The 24,022-nt window shown below is 45.9% G+C and overlaps 1 protein-coding gene across 8 annotated transcripts; it reads right to left on the minus strand.

Moving 5' to 3' along the window:
- Positions 1-1,656: 1,656 nt before the first annotated feature.
- Srsf5 (serine and arginine rich splicing factor 5) lies at positions 1,657-24,022 on the minus strand. Of its 8 annotated transcripts, none has more exons than XM_075947515.1 (8): positions 23,512-24,022; positions 5,421-5,565; positions 4,746-4,816; positions 4,549-4,647; positions 4,296-4,365; positions 3,017-3,090; positions 2,553-2,663; positions 1,657-2,441 (listed from the first exon to the last, which is right to left on the minus strand). In XM_075947515.1, exons 2-8 carry the CDS (start codon positions 5,544-5,546, stop codon positions 2,183-2,185), a joined length of 810 nt encoding a protein of 269 aa, XP_075803630.1. In that variant the 5' UTR covers positions 5,547-5,565; positions 23,512-24,022; the 3' UTR covers positions 1,657-2,182. The 8 variants fall into 8 exon arrangements, with proteins under 8 accessions (XP_075803630.1, XP_075803628.1, XP_075803626.1 ...); XM_075947513.1 differs by lacking the exon at positions 23,512-24,022 and adding an exon at positions 6,442-6,576; XM_075947511.1 differs by lacking the exon at positions 23,512-24,022 and adding an exon at positions 6,438-6,576.

Below are 24,022 nucleotides of genomic sequence, written 5' to 3' on the forward strand. Positions count from 1 at the left end.
AGCATTTAGGAAAGACTGAACTGGGACTTCACAGTATCCTTAGAAATAGGTGAAAGAACAAAAAAAAAAACACACACACACCAAAAAACTAGTACTAAAACCTCCCTTAGAATTCTAAGACTGGCACACTGAATCACAGCACAAGAGACAGTGAGCAGGTACATCTGAGTTTAAAGCCAGCACATAGCAAGTCCCAGATCAGCCAGGCCCACAGGCAAAGTGAAACCTTGCCTCAAAAGAATCTCACTGATCATAACTTCTCAAACCTCAGGTCTGTGCTCAATGTAAAACTTCAACCTAATGCAGTTCCCATGAAGGGCAGGCGAGGTGGCCAATAAAGAGAGATGGCTGTGTTCTGCCAGTGTTATGACAACAGGTCCCTAAGTAAGCAAGCACACTGAAATGTTCTAAGAATTAGCTGTACTTCATGGCCACTCTCTTCCTGGACTAGAAAGTCACCAGCCTTCCTAACAAGCGCTCCCAAATGACAACTCTCACTCCCAAAGGCCCACTTTGAGGAGGCAAACAAGGTCATTTTTTCTACTTCTAGTCCACAAGGCAGGCGTGAGTGTTGCCTGTCTATAGACCTGGGATCGTTAGAACCTGAAATCCTGGATCCCTAACAGCTGCCCTTAACTTGTCCTTTGAAAAGCCCCTAAATTTCCTAAGTGGTAATGCAGCTGAAGTAAGATGTTCTGCTATCAAACACACCAAGCCTGGCAACTAGGCTTTCAAGATGAATATAAATCATTTCCTACACTTCTAGGGTGGCTCTCACTCTCACAGGGATACTTATTAAATGACATGGGAGTAGACCTAAATGAGTACCCATTAAAACCGAGCTAGAGAGATGGCTCAGCAATTAAAGACGACTTAATGCTCTCCCAGATCCCACATGATCTGGACTGGAGTTAATCTGATTCCCAGCATCCACACAGCTGCTCCTATATCTAACTCCATTTCCAAAGAATCCTGCACCACCTGCTGGCTTCCTTGAGCACTAGGAATCCAAGTGGTATACACACATACATGCAGTTAAGACAGTCATCTATACAGTATTTTTCTTATTTTCTCACTAACATAGAATCACGTATTAGCCAGAGCCAGTCAGTGATGGCACATGCCTTTAATCCCAGTAATCGAAAGCAGAGGCCAGCCTGATCTACAAAGAGAGTTCCAGGATAGCCAGGGCTACACAGAGAAACTTGACTTGAAAAACCTAATGAAAACATGATTATAGTTGCTTATCTCAAAACTAAAACCAAACCAGCACATAAAAATTCCTTAAGATCGACCACTAGGAAATTACGATCAAGCCAACTGTTTTTTATCATCAAGAAGCCAAGCCAACACCAGCACTGGATGGTATGTGTTACCAAAGCACTTCCCTTTGTGCTCTGAGGATATGTAACCCATTGACGACACAAGTCAGGTGACAACAAGACAGCAGGGGAGGAACAGAAATAATGTTAACTGCCATTCCACTCAGCTGTCAGCTTTCAACAGTTCACTGGCTCCTGGGGCCCTCTTTCACTAGCTTCAAATAGAAAAACAAGCCCACACACTACTTCAGGGTTCTACATGTGTTGTGTTTTTAACACAAAATGGAACAGAATAAACACACAAGACTTCTTGAGAGGAAAACACCAAAAGCAGTTGTATAATACTTAATATATTTTATTATCAATAACAAACAGCTGCTTTAATGTCTGTCCTACAGCTGTTAACGGGTGAGAAGACACCCACGACCCTAACAAAGAAAACTCATATTAAGCCTTTATATACACGCAAATTTAGAGCTCTTTTAAAGTGTCCAAAGCTATTAGTTTAATTGAGTAATTAAACTAATCTTGAGTTAACATATCTGAACAATGAACTAAAATGTTCAAAAGTTTTTCTAGTACAAAAAATTAAATGCTTTAGTTATAAAAGAGCTCTGTCAATATACACAAACTATATACTTCAGACAGTCACAAAAGTGTGAGCAGAAGGCTTATCAAAAGACATTTAATACAATTAGTTTTCAACAACCCCTCGGTGGTCCACATCTACAAAGAAATCCAGCCCAACCCCCTCCAAATCCCTCCCCACAGAAAAGCACATACTTACCAGAATTTTTAGCAAGTATGGTTTGGGAATTTGTTTTTTTTAAAAAAGGTCCCCAGGGCAGGTTATTTACAGTTTAATTGCCACTGTCAACTGATCTGGACCTGGACCGGGACCGGGATCTCTGGCGATCCACAGATGCTGGAGACTTAGATCTACTTGAAGAACCACGTTTCTGGCTCTTCTCAGGCACAGGAGACCTACTACCAGAACGGGACTTGCTCCGACTCCGGCTCCTGCTCCTTGAGCGACTGTAAGACTTGCTCCTACGGGAACGAGATCGGCTGCGGGACCTAGAGGAACTCCTGGTCCGAGATCGTGACCTGCTTCTTGACCTGCTATGAAAAATGGGGAGGAAAGAAAGAAGGGGAAATCAACCTGTATGATAAAGCTCTAAAAGTTAGTTACATAAAGTTTTTGGTTTAAAAATATTAACAAAAGAATACCTGTGACGTTTGCTGCCTTCAATTAATTTGATTTTTCTCCCGTTAATTTCCTTTCCAGAAAGCTTTTCAATAGCATTCTTTAAGTCACCATAAGAGGCAAACTCAACTACCCTGAAAATGGGAGGGAAAGAAATGTCTTTAAAGCTTGTATCTCCAACAGCCATGCAGATGCGTCTACACAGATCAAGACAAGCATTCAGAAGATTCCCTGCTCACTCCATTATTGTGAGTGCTGAGGCAGACAACTGCTTGCAGGTGTCTTACCATGTACTATCTGTCAGATGTGCAGGATGCCAGATCCCTACTAAATGGCAGTACCAACAACAATCCCCTGACAAAAAACTTTCTCCCAAAGCTGCCAAATGCAAAACGACCACAATCAAGCACATGCATACTTTAGATCCTAGCAATGCCACCATGAAAGTCCCAGATAACTGAAAGGCTCAACTCCAGTGCATACTCACCCTTCATTTAGTTTAGGTCGATGTGCATCCGCAAAGGTTACTTCCCCAGCTTGTCTCATGAAATCTTTGAGGTCCTTAACACAAGACAATCATGTTAAGGAGAGAAAGGGCAAAGTGACACACAAACAACCACACGGTATAAAAACAAGACTACTGAAAGAGAAGTTGTTAGATAAAGTACAAACATGGCGTATACCACACTTGTATTCTATCAGAGTTCAAAAATTATGCCAGGGCACGAAATAAGCAAATAGCATATTGCTTTTAAGCAAAATGCTAGAGGGAAATTCCGATTTTTAACATTATAGTAGTATTAGTCTAACTGAGCTCAGTACAAGAGGGGGAAAACAAACAAAAAACAAAACAAACAACAAAAAAAAACCAAAAAGGAACAGTACATGTTTTAAAGACTAGTTTTATATTTAAAAAAAAAAAACATTTACAAAGACACCAGTTATTTTGTGCCCCATATGTCATTAAAAAAATTTACTTTACCTTTATTAACATTTCCCTAGGCTAGTCAAGCAGCAAACCATTAAGCGGTCGGAGAAACCTTCATGACATAGGCCCGACTGGCTCTTCGCCACCCACTTGAAGGATACTACCCAATCGATGGAAGCCTTTAATCGCACAGCCCTCCCTATTAGCAGACTACTGGCGATGCAGACATGTTTTACTCTTGTGCAGTTACCAAGGACCACTTTACTGCGATCAGGATTCCAACGACCAACTAATTGCGTATCTTTCAACTCTTTCGACCAGGACCTCTTATTCGGAAGCGTTACAGGAAGACAGCTCTCAACTTAGGGATCAGATCACGTTATCAACGTTCTGGGATCGCTGCAACCCGGCACTTCAAGTAAGTGCATCGATTACGTCTAGACCGGCAAACACAGATCTAGAGGTGGCCAACTGATCACTGTAGGAGCTGACTGGCAAAGTCAACCAGGCCCAACCAAGAGTGACCAAGACAACGATTAGGATAACCCACAGGCACTCCTCGTCATAAGGCCAACGACACAGATAGGCTGGCAAATAAAGGGTTTAATATTTGGTTAAAATTGATTTTTAAAAACATGGAAAAAATAACCTCAAAACAATTACATTGATCACTAATATTAATATCTGAAACATCCCCCAGTTACATTTAATTAAAGTTTAAAAGTATAGTTCAATTAAATCCATTAATTTAAAACTTTTAATATTAATAAAACATTAACTACCCATTAACACTTTTAAATGCCACATTAAAATAACTCAAAACTGTATTTCAACAAACCTGCCAGCTGACTCTTGAGGATAAATTCTCAACTATAAGGCGATTTTCTGTCCTTACAGGTGGAGCATTTCTGAGGAGGAGAACAAGCACTGTCAGATGGTCTGTGCCAGAACATTCTACTGACAGTGACTCGAGCAAGCAAGCACTCCCACCAAGATTCAGGGTTCCCGGGATGTGGACTAAGACTTCAAGCCTCACAACCATTTGCTAACGGTTCCTATGCTTAATTAAGACTATTTTGCGCACCACCTACCGTCTATCATTTCGTGGTCTGCGACTACTAAAGCGGTCGGAGTATCGTCCTCTTCCTCGCCCGCCTCGAGACCGAGCCCGAGCATGTTCAATAGTAACCCTATGAAGACATCAAAGAGCCTATGACTGCTTACCCGACACTCCCAACAGTTTCCTCTGTTATCCTGGGGGAAGTAGATAGAAACTGATTTTCACTACCTTTCACTGCAAAGTTCTTTTCCATCAAGTTCATACACAGCATCATCTGCATCCCTTGGGTCCTCAAATTCCTAAAATTTACATTACAGTAAGACACTAAACAGCATTTAGACACGTACTCTACAGCCTTTTAAAATCGTGACAAGTTTCAGAATGAGGTATATCTTCAATACATAGAAAGGGGTGATTGTGAACAAGCCCCATTCCGCCATTATTTTTAATACTACCTAAGGGAATTCACTGTCTCAAGACTGCAACTAACATTTTTTCTGGAAAAAACGTTACACAAACACTCAATCCAGGAGGCTAGAGAGATGGCTCAGTGATTAAGAGCATTGCCTGCTCTTCCAAAGGTCCTGAGTTCAATTCCCAGCAACCACATGGTGGCTCACAACCATCTGTAATGAGGTCTGGTGCCCTCTTCTGGCCTGCAGACAAGACTATTATATACATAATAAATAAATATTTTTTTAAAAAAAGACTCAATCCATTTAAAAACCAGTGCTCATCACAAAAGTTCTAACTACTTTTTTGTTTTGTTTTTCGAGAGAGGGTTTCTGTGTAGCCCTGGCTATCCTTAAACTCAAGAGATCCGTTGCCTCCCCTTCCCAAGCTGCCACCACCGCCCGTTTACCCACTTCTCGACAGTTAATGAACTCAGTTCGCAACACTTACCACAAACCCGAAACCTCTTTTCAGATCAATATCTCTGATCCGTCCATAACCCTTGAAGAATCTTTCCACATCTTTCTCCCTCGCTGCAGGATTTAGTCTCCCGATGAACACCCGACAGCCACTCATGATGCCCGGCTAGTGTTTCCTGTTAGGCAAGTAAATCAATCGAGACCCTATCAATAAGGGCACAGGGGAAGGATCAGTCAAGCAGTCAAACATACATACAGAGCCTCAAGACGTTTACCAACGGCTGTGGCAAGAGTTCAGGCCCCTTTCGCATTCAAAATTCAAATTAAAACTCCACTCCCCAAACGACCCCCTCTCCCCCAGGTTCCACACCGCGGCCGACCGCAACGCCCACTTGCCACCTCTCTAGGCTGCGCAGCCGCGCTCCGAGGCCGGCTCCCGGCCCCCTCCCATCTGCCGCAGTTCGGAAAGGCCGAGAAATGCGGGCGAAGCCGGCCCCGCCCTCCACAGGGCCCCGTCCAATCGCAGCTGGCCGCGCACGCGCCGCGGCCTCCCCGAGCGTCACAAGCCGGAATCTCGCGACGCCACAGCCGAGCATGCGCAGTCGGCGACGGGCGCGTTCGCAGCACAAAATGGCGGCGGCGGGGGTCCGCGGCGGGGGAGGAGCGAGCCGGACGAGCTCCGTCCTCGGCCTCAGAAGAGCAGGGCCTCCGAGCGCCGAGCCTGCCGACCGAAAGGGAGCCCCTAGCGGCCCCGGGCGAGGCCGGCTCCCGGCGTCCGGGCGTCCCAAGCCGGAGGAGGAGCACCGAAGGGTGGCGGGGAGAAGCGCCCCGGTTCCCCCTAAAACGCCCTCCCCCGAACGCCCTCCCTTCCGCCTTGTGGCCCCCTCAAGCACCACCAAGAGGGAGTCGTGCCCCGGCGCCCACCTCAATCAACTGCGCTCTCTAGACGCCGTCCTCCGCACAGAGCGAAGCCCCGGACGCTCGCGACCCGAGCGGCCATGAAGAAGCCTCGATCCGAGAAGCCTTGCCCTCCAAGAGAGCCACTCACCTACCGGACGGGGTCTTTGGCGGCTGGGACCCGGGGCGGTCCGTAGTCTGCGACGGAGCCGGCTGCCTCCCTACAGACCAGACCTCCTCTCGTCTACGTCTCTCCACAACTGACGCACTTAGCGGCTCGGGCGGTGCACAAAATGGAAGGAACGTCCTTGCGTCACTTCCAGGGGCGGCACGCCCAGTCGGAGCCGAGAACGGAAGTTACCGCAGAGCCGGAAGTCCCCCCGAGGGGCGGGGCTTCCTCACGGTGGCCCCTCCCCCAGTCGACGGCAGCGGGCGGTCTGTGGGTGGTGGGGGCAGTGAGTGGCCCCCAAAAAGTCACCATGACACAGCTCTCTTAGATTTTTTGTTTTTTAACCAGGTAAAAGAAACCCAGGCTTTACAAAAACACCCGTTTTTTTTTTTTAAAAAGTTCATTTACTGGCTGGGCAGCTGTGGCGCACGCCTTTAATCCCAGCACTCAGGAGGCAGAGGCAGGTGGATCTCTGTGGGTTCGAAACCAGCTTGGTCTACAAGAACTAGTTCCAGGACAAGCTCCAAAGCTACAGAGAAACCAAAAAAAAATTACAAATTTATTTACACACACCGTCTCCTTAAGCACCCCTGGCTAGCCTTGAACTCACTGAGGTCCATGTGTCTCTGCCTTCAGTGTGCTAGGATTACAAACCTGAACTACCAGGCCTGCAAATTGTTCTTCCCAATGTGCTTCAAGGAGGGAGTGTTCCTTGAGTCTCAAGTGAATTCCTCTTTCAATTTGGGCTTTCGTTCTAAAGCTAAGGAACTGAATTGTTTTTCCACTAACGAAGGGATTTTACATGATGAGGTAGTGAAGTGACTGTGGATAGTAACGCTCCTGCACCGAACTTAGTACCACTCTTGGGCTCCGACTTGCTGGAACAGATTTCAAGTTGTTTTCTCAATCCAACTGGCCATTATCCAGTCCTTTCTGTATAACACATAAAATGGAAAATGTGGTTCCAGAGTGAAGCCCTCCACATCCTTAACTCCGTTCTGCCTCCCCCAGTAAGGTCAGGAGATCTAGAAACGTTGGCAAAAAAAAAAAAAAGCCATTGTAGTGAGAAGGCTACTTTTCTTTAGTGTTATTTCTGTAACACCAAGCATCATCTCAAGTTTTAAGATGTCCCTAGAATAGGGTCACAGATTGTCGGCTAGGGTTTCAAGGAGATAATTAGTAGTTAGGAAGCTGAAGCACAGCCCTAGTTCTGACCTCAGAGCACCTGGGACCTTGACTGGTTCACAGGGGATAAGCTTGTCAAGTCAGTTAGGGATGCAAATAAAAGCAGCATCAGAGGGTCCATAAAAAATTTATAGCTTATAGTGGTGGTGGCACACACCTTTAATCCCAGCACGCAAGGAGGCAGAGGCAGGCGGGTCTCTGTGAATTCAAGGCCAGCCTGGTCTACAGAGTGAGTTCCAGAGATACACAGAGAAACCCTGTCTCAAATAACAAAACAAAATTAAAAAATAAATAAAACTCACAGTGATCTATGGTGTGAATTTAAAACAAGATATATATTTATCAAATAAAATTTTTAAAGCTTACTAGAGAGAGCTTAGTGGCTAAGAGGGATGCTGTGCAATCAGGACAGGAGTTCAAATCCCAGCACCTACTTAAGTGAAGTGTCAGTCCAACATGGCAGGTCACCTGCAACCCCAGCATGCCGTCCCTGAAGCAAGCAGGCTAGCTGGACTAGCAGAATCAGTGAGTTCAGAGACCAAGTGAAAGACCCTGCCCTAATACAGAATTTGGAGAGTTGATGGAGGAAGGTCATTGGCTAATAAAGGAACTGCCTTGGCCCATTTTATTGGTTAGGACATAGGTAGGTGGAGTAAACAGAACAGAATGCCGGGAGGAAGAGGAAGTGAGGTCAGATTCCACAGCTCTCCTCTCCAGAGCAGACGCCTCAGAGAGACGCCATGCCCCGCTCCCAGGCAGACACACACAATGAAGCTCCGACCTAGAATCTTCCCGGTAAGACCGGTGCTCACAGACTATTAGAGGTGGGTTTATTGGGATATCAGAATTAGCCAGTAAGGGCTAGAGCTAAGGGCCAAGCAGTGATTAAATGAATACAGTGTCTGTGTAATTATTTCGGGGCATAAGCTAACCGAGCAGGCAGCTGGGGTGTTGGGGACGCAGCCCCACCGCCCATATTACTACAGAGAGTGATTGAGAAAGACACTTGAGTTTAACCTCTGCCCCATACACATGCATGTACACCACACACTAAAAACATATACCATTCCAGAAATGCCTGGGGAAGGAGGACAACTCCTTACAGACCCGTATTTGTATGAACATTCTTCTCCCAAGTCATTCTATTAGGTGCATGGGCACCCTTCCTAAAGACATCCAAGCAAATAACTTTTCTAGTAGAGGGAAAAAGATGCAAAGATCATGAAGTCAGAGCAAGTTTATTGTCCTTGCATCACACCTGCTAGCTGCCTCTCTCTTCCCAGAAATCAGGTCACACCCTCCCTGAAGCTGTAGGGAGTTGATAAAGTAGCTAAGCATGGTGACTAAGCATGGTTTCTTTTTTCTTTTTCTTTTTGTTTCTTTTCTTTTTGTTTGTTTTTTGTTTTGTTTTGGTTTGGGCTTTTTTTTTTAGGCAGGGTTTCTCTGTAGCTTTGGAGCCTGACTCCTAGAACTAGCTCTTGAAGACCAGGCTGGCCTCAAACTCTCAGAGATCTGCCTGCCTCTGTCTCCTGAGTGCTGGGATTAAAGGTGTGCACCACTACTGCCCTGTGATGCAATAAATTGTTAATACATCTAAAAAGAAAAAAGATAGATGTAATATTTTTAAATCTTTACTCCTAACTTTCAAAGGAGTAACATTACTAAGCATCTAAGTTTCTTCTGTAAGCGCAGTTCTACTTTCAAGATCTGCACCAACCTTCGGCACATAATTTTGGTGTGACAAGAGTTTTTTTTCTGTAGAATTGTGTACATTTCCACTATTTTTGCTTCAATATATCCGTGATCATGTGCAATCAAGTGTCTACTGTTTTTCTTCTTGTCTCATACATTCCTGAGGACACTATTCACTCTGAACAGATAGTCTATTTTATTTGTTTTGTTTTTTGACAGTTTCCTCAATATAACCAAACTCTTAAAATTTCTGACAGTAAAAAAAAAAATGTCAAGATGGTTGTGGTGGTACATGCCCTTAATCCCAGCACTCTGGAGGCAGGCGAGTCTCTCTGAGTTTGAAGACACCCTAGTTTACATAACAGGTTCCAGGCCAGCCAGGGCTACATAGTGAGAACCTGTGTCAAAACAAAACAACAAAAAGTTTCGTTAACTTTCTTCCAGATTTTGTTCCAAAAGTTTTTCTTTATTTCATTATTTTTAATTAAAAGTATATGTGTAGGTATTGTGCACAGGAGTACAAGGACACTTGGAGGCCAGTGGCATTAGATCCCCTGAAGCTGCAGTTATAGGCAGCTGTGAGCTGCCCAATGGGGCAGAAAATCAAACTTGGGTCCTACGGAAGAGCAGTACATGTTTTCAACCACTGAGCCATCCCTCTAGCCCAAATGACTTCTCAAAAGAATAATTATCCTGAAATAATTTCTTTGGGATGTTGAAATCCTGGGTTTTGCCTGTAACCCCCACACCTTGGGAGGCTGAAACAAGAGGATTGGCAAGCGTTAGAGTTCAGCCTGGGCTACAAAATGAATGAGACCCTGTGTCAAAAATGAAACGGTGACTGGGTATAGTAGCACACCCCTTTAATCCAGCACTTCTGAGCCCGAGGTGTCAAGTATCTGTGAGTTCAAGGATACCCTGCTCTACATAGTGAGTTCAGAGTCAGCCAGAATTACATAGTGAGACCGTTTGAAAAAAAAAAAAGAAGGAAAAAGAGAGAGAAATAAAAACGTCTGTTTCTGACTCAGATTCACCCCTACAAGCTTATCTTTCTCTTGTTAAATATTTTTTTAATTAAAAATACCTACGAGGTGCATGCCTTTAATCTCAGCACTTGGGAGGCAGAGGCAGGCAGATCTCTGTGAGTTCGAGGCCGGCCTGGTCTACAGAGAGAGTTCCAGGACAGGCTCCAAAGCTACAGAGAAACTGTCTCAAAAAGCCAAAAAGAAAAAAACTACATAGTATTTAAAATACCCGTAAATATCCATGGCACTAGAGTCATAGAATACAAACATTTTGTTTCTGTCAACTGTAGACTACAGTATTTGAGGGTGGCCCTTTCTATATGATAAAGTTGTCTCTTTGGGTTGGACATTGCCATCTCGAATAAGAGCAATTGTTGACAAGGAGACTCTCGGAGGACCAGGCCTATTTACACTCCTAAGTGGAGGGATGAAGGTTGCTCACAAGACCCCGCTCACCGGGGAGGAGGCTTTCGGGTTGCACCTGCCTCTGAATCACACATGCTCCTGTAAGTAACTCCAGCAAGCTCATTGGTTCACCAAGCTGGAACTGAGTGAGCTCCTTTCTTTGTCCCCTGGATCCCTCTCTCTTAGGTAAACAAATGTTTCTATTTCTTGACCCAAGAAACATCACACAACAGAAGCTGAAAATTCCTATTGCCTAGTGAGGTGTACTAGCCGGGACAGCATCTCTTCCCAAGGCATTCCCCACGTGCTCGTGGCGATGCTGGAGTAAACAAGCCTGCCCTGCAGTACCGTACAGTATACAGTACTTGATCATGGAAATATAGGACTAGGTATTTAGTATTGTTGGTTAAGAGAATACCTCAACTTTTTTTGTTTTTTTTTTTTTGTTGTTGTTGTTTTGAGACAGGGTTTCTCTGTGTAGCTTTGGAACCTGTCCTAGAATTTGCTCTATAGCCCAGGCTGGCCTTGAGCTCAAGGAGATTCGCCTGCCTCTGCCTCCCAAATGCTGGGATTAAAGGCCTGCGCTATCACCACCCAGTGACTTACTTTTTTTTTAAAGATACTTTACTGTGTGTCTTAGTTTGCTTTCTATTAATGTAATAAAACACTACCAAAAACTTGGGAAGTAAGGGTTTATTTCAGCCTACAACCTAACAGTCCATCACGAAAGGAAGTCGGGGCAGGAGCTGAGGCAGAGACCATGGCGGAGAGCTGCTTACAGGCTTGCTCTCCAGGCCTTGCTCAGTCGGCTTTCTTATACAGCCCAGAACCACCTGCCCAGGGGTGGTACTGCCTACAGAGGGCTTAGCCCTCCCATACCAACCATTAAGACAATACCCTGCAGACTTGCCTACAGCCCAATCAGATGGAAGCATCTCCTCAATAGAGGTTTCCTCTTGCCAAATGACTTTCGTTTGTTCAAGGGGACAAAAGCTAACTGGCACACTGTGTAACTGCATACCATGTCACCTGCAGCGGCCCACACACATGTTCGTACATCTAGGTGTGTGTAAGTACATTCTGTGATGTTCACGTTCTCAGATGGCGTCGTCTGTGCTGCGCTTCTAGCATCCTGCTGCCTGGATCCTTACTGGCAGAAATGTTGATTTATATGCTCTGACGAGGAGCACTATTTGCTAGTAAGACTTGGACAACTATTACACTCAACTGTGATCTGCCTAAACTTCATCGTCTGCTTCTGTCTTGCCGCCTCACTCGGGTTCGCTTGAGGCCTGATTAGGACAATCATAGGGAACCACTGTAATGCTGAAAACACCTTCTACTCAGGATGTTTATGTACTTCTCTCCAGCCCTCCAGACACCGACAGCTGATGTCTCAGGAGCCGTTACGCAGAAGCCACCATGTGAAAGACATTCCAAACTGTCTCCGCACCTCCTGTCTCCCTCAGAGGTGCTCTAACGTGTGACAGCAGAAAACGATCTTTCTGCCCTACAATCTCTCGATTCCTGACTTCCCTTCCTAGGCCCTGGTCACAAAAGCAGCTACAGGACCGGACCGGCACATGATCTCTTCCTGTGCACTAAAGGGGCCCCAGGGATCTCAAGCAGTGCAGACAAATTTTCAGTGTCCCTATCACCAAGGCTGGAGAAGTCTGGATGGCGGCAAGAAATAAAACAAGCAGAAGATCGCTAAAGGCATGAGACTGAAGGAGAAACACAGAGAGACACAAATGCGTATGGGTGTAAACTACAGAGTTTAACATTAGGGAGCCTGAAAGTAGCTTCCTAGTTTAGCGTGGCAGTGGCATGAGCCTTTAATCCCTGCATTTGGGAGGTAGAGGCAGGCGGATCTCTGTGGGTCTGAGGCCAGCTTGGTCTACAGAGCAAATTCTAGGACAGCCAGGACTGTTTCACAGAGAAAACTGTCTCAAAAACAAACAAACAAAAACAACACAAAACAGACCCAAAAAAGAAAATATCTTCTTCTTTTTTTTTTAAAGAAAATATCTTCTTAAGCAGGGATAGAAAGCAACAATTCCCACTAATTCAGAAATTGTTGACAATACTTAAAAAATCTTGGCAGAGCCGTGCATAGTGTCTGGTGTCAATTTTTGATATGAATCTACACCAATTGATTGATTTGAGGAACGGGATCTCATGTCCCTCATGTCCCGGCTGGCCTGGCACTCCGTGATTCAAAGATGACCTTGAATTTCTTGACATTTTGGTTATGAATCTAGTCTTTAAAGATGGAACCAGCTCTCTAGTCTGTTCTTGAATTTATAATTCTCCTGCCACTGGGATTACAGGCATTTGTCGGTTTTATTCTTGGTTTATTCAGTGCTAGGGCTCAGACCCAGAGCTTCCTGCGTGCTAGGCAAATACTCAAGCAAATGAGCTACACTTCTAAGCCAACACCAACTCCAGCTCTTGCCTTAGCTTCTCCTTCTTTTCCACTCTTTACTCTCATTTAAAAGACTCGTTTGGACACATGCCAGATGCAGATTACCTTCCCCAGGGAACCAGACTCAGGAGTCGCTAGCTCTCAGGTCTGCAAAAATTAATTGTCACCCGATTAGGGCTCTCGTGACTTCAGTTTGCCTTGTCTGGTCCACTCCTGTGTTACATCTCATCAGCTGTTCTACCATGTCCCTCCTCTGCCTAGGAATCAGGAAGTCAGAAGTGACTCGCGGGTTCTGGCTTGAAGTGGTCTCATTCATTTTCTCAACTAGAATGAAACCTCCTTCAGAGCTCCTTCAGAATATTCCTGCACCTCTCCTCTGTCCCTTGCTGGTCATTCACTGCCAGTCAATTCTCTTCCTTGTGGGACCCTGCTGTAAGTTGCCCGAGTGTCTCCACTCTGTGGTGGCTGACTGTCCCCGGAGGGAGCATTCTAAGAGACAGCGCATCTGAGATGGGAGCTACAGTCACCATATTCTAATTCCAGAAACAGCGCCTTCATGCACTATAACGTGGCATATTCCTTTTCCTAGGGCACCAGCACTGTGAATCAAACAACAAAGATTTAGTATTTTGCAGTTTTGGGAGACTTCAAGTTAAAACTCAGAGTGTCTGGAGGGTCTTTCCCCTATGACAGCTCTAGGGAGGGCCTTCCCTTGCCTCTTCCTAGCTTCTGGCATTTGTTGGCAAGCCTTAGTACTCCTGGATTGTAGATGTAAGCATTCCAAGCAAATGACTTGCTCTTTCCTAAAGGCTATCATGTCGTTTTCCTTCTGTGCATGTTTGTCTTTGTGTTTCAAGTCCTCTCCCCTTTAAAAAGGGTACCAGTTTTATTGGACCAGGGTTCACCCTAATGACTTCATTTTAACTCAGCAGTCTCTGTAATGACCCTATTTCTACATAAGGTCTCATTCTGAGGCACTAGAGGGGAGGATTTGAGCATACACTTTTTGTAAGAACACAATACGGTTCATAAGAAATAGTTTTTCTCATATGCCATTCACACAGCTCAGCCCTAGTCCAACATGGGAGGGAAAAACAAGAAGTGGGGTGGGGCTGGAGAGATGGCTCAGTGGTTAAGAGCATTGCCTGCTCTTCCAAAGGTCTTGAGTTCAATTCCCAGAAACCACATGGTGGCTTACAACCATCTGTAAAGAGGTCTGGTGCCCTCTTCCGGCCTACACAGGCATACACACAGACAGAATATTGTATACATAATAAATAAATAAAATAAATATTTAAAAAAAAGAAAAAAAAAGAAGTGGGGTGGTCATAGGACCTGTTGGAAAGTATTCAAATGCTTGTGTCTTGCTGCTGCTCAGCTGCCTTAAAGAGCTTAATATCTTCCCAAGGTGTGAGGGTTTTTTTGTTTTTGTTTTTGTTTTTTTTGGTTTTTCGAGACAGGGTTTCTCTGTGGTTTTGGAGCCTGTCCTGGAACTAGCTCTTGTAGACCAGGCTGGTCTCGAACTCACAGAGATCCGCCTGCCTCTGCCTCCCAAGTGCTGGGATTAAAGGCGTGTGCCACCACCGCCCGGTTGTGAGGGGGTTTTGTTTGCTTTTTATTTTGTTTTTCATTTATAGAAAGAATTCCCCAAACTAGCCTCAAGTTCACAGTCCTCCCAGTCCAGCCTCTCAAAGGCTGGAATTACAGGTGTCTACTACCAAGCCCAGCTCTAAAGGCTTCTATTCTACTTTATTTTATTGTTATTTTTAAAATAATTGTGCATGTGTGTGTATGTGTGTGTGTGTATGCAAGCATGCGGACGCCATAACGCACGCGTGGAGCTCAGAGGACAGCTTTCAGAGCTGGTTCTCTTCCGCTGTGGGTTCAAGCTTCCAGCTCACTTGTCAGGCGTGCATGGCAAGCCTTTTTACATGCTGAGTCATCTCCCCAGCCTGGGATTTGAAACAGGCTCTCACGGAGCCCAGGCTCCCTTCATTCTTGCCCCACAACCCAGGATCACCTACATTTCCTCCTTCTGCTTCCCAGGGACTGGGACTTGCAGGCTTGCACCGCCAGGTCTGGCTAAGGCTTTGATTTTTGACACACACCTGCCTGTTTTGATCTTCAAGTCCCACTCTGTCCACAACCACTTTAATCTGACCTTTCAAATACGCATAGTTTTCATTCTAAAGCTTGATGTCAAAAAACTTCTTTTTCCTATGTATCAGGGCGGTTCGTGGGGTCTTTACTCTCTGGAATGCCACTCTTTCAAGCTCTCTTTCACCTCCTGCTACTTCCTCCCCTCCTTCCCACTGAAACTGGTCTCTAAGTTCACCTTCCACCTAATTGCGAAATTCAGTGGCATCTTGATAACCATCATCCTATTTCATAAAAACTGCCATTCATCATACTATGGGATGGCATAGGGCTTGAAGTGCTAGATTGGCCCTTGCACAACTCCCTGACACTAATTAATAACCTCCCCTTAAAGAAACGCTGAACCCAAAGCTCGGAGTCACACAGCCGGCAGGTGGTGGAGCCTTGAAGTAAAGCCAAGCCTGTGGGTCTGAAAGAAGTTGCTCAAGGAGTTGCTCCAAGGGGAATCAAACCCCTTACAGCAGGGGCTGGAGACACGCTGGCTTAGTGGTTAAGAGCAAAGGCTGCGCTTCCAAAGGACTTAAGACCCAGGGTCCATAGTTGAATCCCAGCACCCATATGGGGTTTAGAGTTGTCTGTAACTCCCCCTTGGGCACCACATGAACATGGGACACGAAGGGAGCATACAAAAGCACCTTGGCCTAATTACTGTCATTTTGACTTCAGAATCCATTTTATCTGAGGGGTGAAACACAGTTCAGGTGCCCAAACCTAGGGGAGCTGGGAACTTTCCAGTAGCTGACCAACCTCCTCCTTAGGCAATAGAAATAGTCTGTTATGCTCCTTAGTTCTTTAAAACACTGTGGCTGCTCCTAACAACAGAAAGAACAAGTATCTGATTGGTTGGACTGAAAAGCTCCATTTTGTGTCCATTGATAACGATGGACACACAAGAAAAGTCCCTAATCTTTGACTTCTGATGGGTGAGCATTGTAACTGTAACCTGGCAACAAATTTGTGATGCTTGTGCTTATAAAGCCCCTGCTCAGGGCTGCCAGGAGAAACGAGGCTCCCAAGTCCTTGCCCTGTGGGCCAGAAGAGCAGAAGAGGGCACAAGATAACATTACAGATGGTTGTGAGTCACCATGTGGGTGCTGGGAATTGAACTCAGGACCTCTGGAAGAGCAGCCAGTACTCGTAACCACTGACCCATCTCTCCAGCCTGGGACTCTGTCTTTTTTTGTTTGTTTGTTTGTTTGTTTTTCGAGACAGGGTTTCTCTGTGTCTTTGGAGCCTGTCCTGGAACTAGCTCTTGTAGACCAGGCTGGCCTCGAACTCACAGAGATCTGCCTGCCTCTGCCTCCGGACTGCTGAGATTAAAGGCGTGCGCCACCACCGCCCAGCAGGACTCTGTTTTATAATAAAAACAGAACAAAATAAAACTCCCAAAATATCCCCTAGCTGAGAAGTGATTTGGTGGGCTGGGGATTGATTGCTCAGCAATTAAGAACACTGACTTCTTCCAGAGGGCCTGAGTTCAATTCCCAACAAGCACATGGCGTTCACAACTGTCTTTACAGACAGTAACTTCAGTTCTGGGTGATCTGGCACCCTCACACATGCAGGCAAAATGCCAATGCACATAAGATAAAAATAAATAAATAAAGCTTAAAAATAAAGAGAGAGAGAGAGAGAGAGAGAGAGAGAGAGAGAGAGAGAGAGAGAGAGAGAGAAGTGATTGGTAATCGATGGCTGCTGAAGGAGAAAGAAGAAGTTTTCTTCAGGAATGCAGCTCCTGAAGTGGCTCCCACGCTCCTGTGGACAGCCTCACACACACTACAGGCACATGCAGACCGCACTAAGTGGACATAATGGGGAGGGGGGAGGGAAAGAGGGAGAGAGCAATATATAGATAGTGTATGCACATATATGTGTCTGTATATATATGGATATGTGTATGTATGTGTGTGTGTATATATATATATACATATACAGATATAGAGATAGAGTTCATATGAAGAAAAATGGCAGGATGTTGAAGGAATTGGAGATGAAAGGGGAAGGAATTGGGGGTGAATTTGATCCGAACATTTAAGCACGCATGAAATTCTCGATATGAATTGGTACATTTTATTGTGTGTAAATGGTTCCTCATTGAAACTGAGTTTTAAGTGGATGTCTAATACAAATATCAAATTACACATTTAACTCCAGCCCCATTTTCCTGTGCTGCAGACAGTACTGTAGCTACTGCCCCATTGCATGCCCCTCTGCAATGCACTCAGTGAACTGTTTATCCAAAGAGCCGTCCTCCAGATCAACCCTCTATCCTCCTCTGCTCGCCTTTCTGATCAACACCGGGATTGATACCTGCTGAATTAATGCCATCTTTGATATCAAGAAGGAAGCTTCGGATAGCAGTGCCTGATCTAGCTCCTAGTGTGACCACTGCAGACCTGCCAGCCCGGGGCCCAGTTCTCAATCCTTCTTTCCTTGACAGGGTTTCCAGGATCAGCGACAAATGACTGAGGTGCCTATTTAACTAGCAAAGAGGACCTGGCCACCAGGTTCTCCCGGCATCCCTCAGTCCCTACCTGTTACAGTGTTTGGATGGCATACCTCACCCTCTACCCTGAACTCTCCAGCCCAGGGGCTGGGCTGTCTTTTTCCCAGAGACTCCCTAAAGAATCCAGACATTTTGGTTACCTGCCCCTTTTGCACCTTTGAGCACCTAACTGCCGTACCTGGTCCCCTCCCTCTCCTCTCCCCCACCCCGTGGCACAGTTCAGTCTGGGCATGTCCACTCTAGACTCTCCCAGATGTCCCCACCTCTGACTATGCTCTCCCACCTATCTACGATAAACTTTCTCCTCCACCATATCTAGGAGCGGTCATGTCCTTTCCTTTCCTTTTTATTCTATTTTTTTTCATTCATTTACCGTATCCATTAATAAGTCAGAATATCCACTCATGAGCTACATTTACTCCAGAAGAAATGGCTTACTAAAGCTGGGCAGGCTGGAGCAGGTGTGCAATCCCAGTACTCGTGAAAAGACCAGAGGATTGGTGCAGGCTCAAAGCCAGCCTTGGCAACATAGAATGTACCGGATCAGCCTGGGCTACGTAGTGAGACTGTCTCAAAAACAAAGTAAGGGCCTAGAGAGCTGGCTCAGTGGTTAAAAGCCTTTGCTGCTTTTACAGAGGGCCAGGGTTCAAGTCTCAGCACCTACATGGTGGTTCACAATTGTCTATAATTCTAGTTCCAAGGGATCTGCCTCCCCCACCTGGCCACTACGGGTACTGCATGTATATGACGCACACAGTACGTGCAGACAAAACACCCATAACAGCCAGAGGCCTGGATCTCATTAGCAGATAAAACTGGTCCAACCTCTGCACCTAGGTCTTAGGTGTCTAGGCTGTCCTGATGAGGTTGAGTATGGTCATCTTGCTCGTGGCTTCTACTGTTTTATGGGTAACTAAACCTCACAAACTCACTGTCAATGTCCCTCTTGTTTGTTTGTTAGTTTTTTGTTTTTGAGACAGGGTTTCTTTATAGCTTTGGAGCCTGTCCTGGAACTAGCTTTTGTAGACCAAATTGGCCTAAAACTTACAGAGATTCACCTGCCTCTGCCTCCTGAGTGCTGGGATTAAAGGCATGTGCCACCACCACCTGGCTGTTAGTGTGTTTTTTAAGATGGGTCTCACTACGTAGCCCTGACTGACCTGGAACCTACAGAGATCTGCCTCCCTATGCCTCCCAACCGCTGTGGTTAAAGGTGTGCACCACCACACTGGGCAAGGATAGAAGGTATAATAAACTCAAAACCAGAAACAAGGTAAAAAGAAATGGGAGGCAGAGATCACTGTGACTCTAATTAGGGCATGCTACAGACCCTGGGCTCTACCGAAGGGAGCTTCATAGAAGCCGCAAGGTGTTGTGTAAGAAAATAACATGATCCGGTTTATGTGTTAGGTGGAAATACAGCTCAGTGATAGTGTTTGGCAGAATGCACAAGGCACTTGGCTCACTTCAGTCCTGCATAGAAAAAAAGGAGGTTTATTTACTGGCTAATATAAGTGAATGTTTTACAGACAGGCTTAGCTGCCTTGGGTTAATTAGATTACTTTGCTGTAGGCTTAGATTAGTTTAGAGTCTATGTATCTCCAGCTTTGGCCTCTGCTTCCCACAGGAATCACCTTCATCTGGGGTCGGCTTGCTTCATCAGCTCCTTCTCCTCCTCTTCCTCCTGACCTCATTATCCTCCTGCCTCAGCCTTCGGCGTTCTGAAATCCCAGGTGTATACCACCCACTCCTGAGTTCCACTGAAGTTTCTTTTTTCCCCAATTTGTTTGCTTATTTATTTGTATGTATCTGTGCAAGAGTGTATAAACATGTGCTTGCTCTTGTGTGAGCCTGTGTGCATGTGAGGAAACCAGAAGAGGGTGTCAAGAGCCCTCCTCTATCAGATCCATCTATTCCTTTGAGGTAGGGTCTCTCTCTCCCTGAACCTGAGGATTGGGTTTTCTCAACCAGGCTGGCAGCCAGAAAGCTCCAGTGACCCTCATCTCTATCACCTGTGGAGCCGGGCTGGCAGGCGTGCATGGGCCACATGGCTTATTACATGGTTGTAACATGGTTGTTACATGGGTGCTGGGATCCAAACTTATGCCTGCACAGCAAGCGCTTACCGTTGATGAGCCCTCTCCCCGGTCCCTTCCATTCACCCCCCTTCTCTGATCCTCTCTAGAAGCACCATCAAATATTTCCTAGTGTCTCTGTGTTTTCAGTTTAATTTTTTTTTTTTTTTTGGTTTTTTGAGACAGGGTTTCTCTGTGACTTTGGAGCCTGTCCTGGAACTAGCTCTTGTAGACCAGGCTGGTCTCGAACTCACAGAGATCTGCCTGCCTCTGCCTCCCGAGTGCTGGGATTAAAGGTGTGCGCCAGTTTAATTATCTACTCTTCCTTGACTCTACCGCTAAGGCTGTCCAGCCAGCCAACTCGCAAATAGTGACATGAAGAGTTCTTATTAATTATAAAAGTTCAGCCTAAAGCTTAGACGTGTTCCCAACTACCTCTTAGAGCTTAAATGAACTCATTTCTGTTCTTCTGTATCCTGCCACAAGCCTCGTGGCTGTGACCTGTCCACCTGCACACCCTGCTTTCTCTGGCTGGCAACTCTGCCCTTTCTTCTTCCCAGAGTTCTCTCTCTGACCAGAAGCCCCAACCACACCTCCTGCCTAGCTATTGACCATTCAGCTTTTTATTACACCAATCACAGCAATGCACCTTCCCACAGTGTACAAACATCCCACGACGCCGGACTGACTGTTGTGTTACTGAGATTTATCATTCTCTTAGTCAGCTCCGACAAAATATATGAGGTGAACAACTTAAAACAAAGACCTTGTCATCACATCTGTAATCCCAGCACTGGGGAGGGAGGCAGAGGCAGAGGGTGGGGATCTCTGAATTCAAGGCCAGCCTGATCTACAGAGCAAATTCCAGGTAACAGAGAAACCATGTCTCAAAAAAACAAACAAACAAAAAAAGACCTCCCAAATGGGAGGCGGTGGGGGGAAGAGACAGAAATCTTTAATAAATAAATAAATTTAATTAAAAAAAAGACCTCCCCCTCTCTCTTTTTTCATGTGTGTGCATGCACGCGCACACACACACACGCACACACACGCGCGCACACACACACACACACACACACACACACACACCGTGATTGGGGAGAATCCACCTGCCGTAAGGTAATTTATGGTAAAACTGACTGAAATCTGCAGCCAATAGCCAGCAAGAAGAACGCACAGGCTTGGAGGCAGACTCTGAAAACGACTGTTGTCCTCACTGATGGCGCAACCACAACACTGAAAGCAGTCTGAGCCTGAGCCACCCAGCTAAGAAGCTCAGGCAGACACCTACAGAAACAACTGAAATACGTGCTTATTGTCTTTTAAATGGTTACATTCATCACATAAGGCGGTGAAACGGCAGCAGAGTATTAAGCCGGCCGAGGTGTGATGGTTAGTTTGGGGTGCATGCTTGCCTGGGTTGATGAGTGCCTGGTGTGTCGGCGAGAGTGTTTCCAGAGACCAGTGCGTGGATTAGTTTAGTGAGGACAGGCACCGTGACCCAACTGCCATGACCATGCAGAACAGGAAAGGAAAAGGGGAAACTCTGGCACTGCCATCTGGAACGACCTGTGACACTTCCAGATTCCAGCTTCTCAGCCATGGGCTTTAGGCTGGGGGGTGCACTGCTGGCTGCTGGTTCTGCAGCCCCTGGCCTTGGACTGGGTCATGCTCCTCGCTTCTCTGATTCTCCGGCCTGCAAACAGCCTATTAGTGAACCTTCAGCCCCTATGATCGTGAGGCCTAATTCCCTTTAAAAAACAATCAATCAAACAAACAAAAAGACTGCTATTCTAAATTTAAAAAAAAAATCCTGTCTTTTGTTTGTTTGTTTTCTTTTCTTTTTCTCTTTTTTTTTTTTTTTTTTTTTTTTTTTTTTTGGTTTTTCGGGACAGGGTTTCTCTGCAGCTTTGGAGCCTGTCCTGGCACTAGCTCTTGTAGACCAGGCTGGCCTCAAACTCACAGAGATCCGCCTGCCTCTGCCTCCCAAGTGCTGGGATTAAAGGTGTCCACCACCTCCCAGCTTGTTTTTTTTTTTTAATAAACATTGAATAATACACATGAGATGGACGTTGGATGTTGGATGGAAGGGGTGACTTGGAGAAATGTTGATGAGGCCAGTGGCAATCAACTAGACAGAGTTAAACAGAGATAAGAGTCAAATCTCACGTCAACAACAGGACCAAGCTGAGCTGAAGCTCCGGGGACAGTCAGGAGTCTCTTCCAGTTGGTCCCTTGATACATGCACCAGGTGGCCAGATGGCAGGTCAGGGGGCCTGACTGCCATTGCTGGACTAGGTGTCCACCTCTTTATGGGGGCCAGGGAAGGGAGTGATCTTTCTTAAGACTGATGTGTCTGACAAATGCCCTAGCAGGCTTGGTTTTTTTGAGATGCTTTTAATCTTGAGATACTTATGCACCCCTACAGTCCCAATTCACCCCAATAAATGTTTTTAATATCCTTACTTATTTATTTTTATTTTATGTGCATTGGTGTTTTGCCAGCATGTATAAGTGAGGATGTCAGATCTTGGAGTTATAGACAGTTGTGAGCTACCATGTGGCTGCTGAGACTTGAACCTGGGTCCTCTGCAAGAGCAGTCAGTGCTCTTACCCGCTAAGCCCCACCCCAATACATTTCTAAGATGGCACCCTCTCTACTTCCAAGAATAATCATCTATCAGTCTGTACCACTGGGGGATGCCACTCAGGCTCACAGATATCATCTGTCCTAAGTTTCTTTTCTTTTTGTTGGGATAAAAATAATTTGACCAAACAGCTTAAGGGAAAGGTTTTGTTCAGTCTCAGGATTCAAGGATACAGCCCACGAGGGCAGAGAAGGCAACAGGAGATCGAAGCAGCTGCTAGTCGCATCCCATCTATAATCAGAGGCAGAGTGCTGAACCACCACATGACTGCTCCTTTTCTCCTCTTAGACAGCCCAGGACCCCAGCCAGGAAGTGGTGACCCCCACAATGGGCAGGGCTTCTGGCCTCAATTAATGTTATCACGATAATCCCCCTTGCTGGGCAGTGGTGGCACACACCTTTAATCCCAGCACATGGGAGGCAGAGGCAGGCAGATCTCAGTGAGTTCGAGGCCAGCCAGGACTGTTACACGGAGAAACCCTGTCTTGGAAAAAAAAAAAGAAAAAGAAAAAAAGATATTCCCCCCATAGGCATGTGCAGAGGCCCACAGCTCCCAGCTGGTTCTAGACCCTGTCAAGTTGACAAACAATGTTATTCATTTCATTCTCCATCCTCAAAATGTAGTCAAAATTTGATAAAGTAGACGGTCTGACAAAACACTGCTTTACACATCATGAAGTAACCCAGGACAGGGTGGCCTGACCTCAACACCGGCATCCCAGATGCTGAATAAACATGAAACTCAACTTTAACTGGCCTGGGTTGGTATAGTTCACAACTTGTAACAACCCATTGACCTTCCCGCAGAGCAGTGCAAAGCATCCTCCCTCCCGGCGTGAGGCTCTGCCTCGGCGGCAGCCGCGTAAACCCACTTCACCTGCTGAGTCTTGCTCGTTTCCTTCACAATCGCTATCGCAGGAAGCCAGCTTAATAATTACCTATGTACCGTGGAAGGTCAGGAGTAATTGGAGGTCTGTCGTACGCCAGATGCTGTCCAGTTCATTTCACTGGTTTATCCCATGTGATCCTCTCAAGAGCCCTAAGATGGCAGTTGTTGGCCTTGGTTGGTGGAAAAGGAAGTATGGTTCCAAGAGGTTTATTTCCCAAGTTCAGCGCTATTTGCCACTGCGGGGGATTCAAGCCCCAATGTGTCTGTGCCGAAAGCCCATTTTCTTTTTCCTCTGGGCCAAGGTCGGCTATAGAACAGACTGGAGAGGCTGGGAGGGTGGAATCCTGTACCTTGTTTTCATAGTACGGCTTTTGTCCTCAGGACACAACGCTGTTTTGCTGCGGAGATTACCATGGCAAGTAGTCATGGCAACTACTTGAGCAGTACAAATACAGCGATAGCTTAGTCTAACAGAGCCACTGACACGTTCCTATTAGAAGCAGAGAAGGGAGAGTCACAGGAAGCTCATCTGCGACGCCAGCCATCTCTGCCTCCCCCTC

Source organism: Microtus pennsylvanicus, chromosome 14 (assembly GCF_037038515.1).
Source record: "Microtus pennsylvanicus isolate mMicPen1 chromosome 14, mMicPen1.hap1, whole genome shotgun sequence".
NCBI classification, from domain to species: domain Eukaryota; kingdom Metazoa; phylum Chordata; class Mammalia; order Rodentia; family Cricetidae; genus Microtus; species Microtus pennsylvanicus.

What these genes read in the sequence shown, in the direction of transcription:
- Srsf5 (XM_075947510.1), bottom strand. Translation starts at nt 5,546, where the DNA reads ATGAGTGGCTGTCGGGTGTTCATCGGGAGACTAAATCCTGCAGCGAGG. An exon ending in AAAGAGGTTTCGGGTTTGTG is followed by an intron (nt 4,817 to 5,420) that starts GTAAGTGTTGCG and finishes TGTAAATTTTAG; the next exon opens with GAATTTGAGGACCCAAGGGA. An exon ending in CCTCAAGAGTCAGCTGGCAG is followed by an intron (nt 3,091 to 4,295) that starts GTTTGTTGAAAT and finishes TCTTGTGTTAAG; the next exon opens with GACCTCAAAGATTTCATGAG.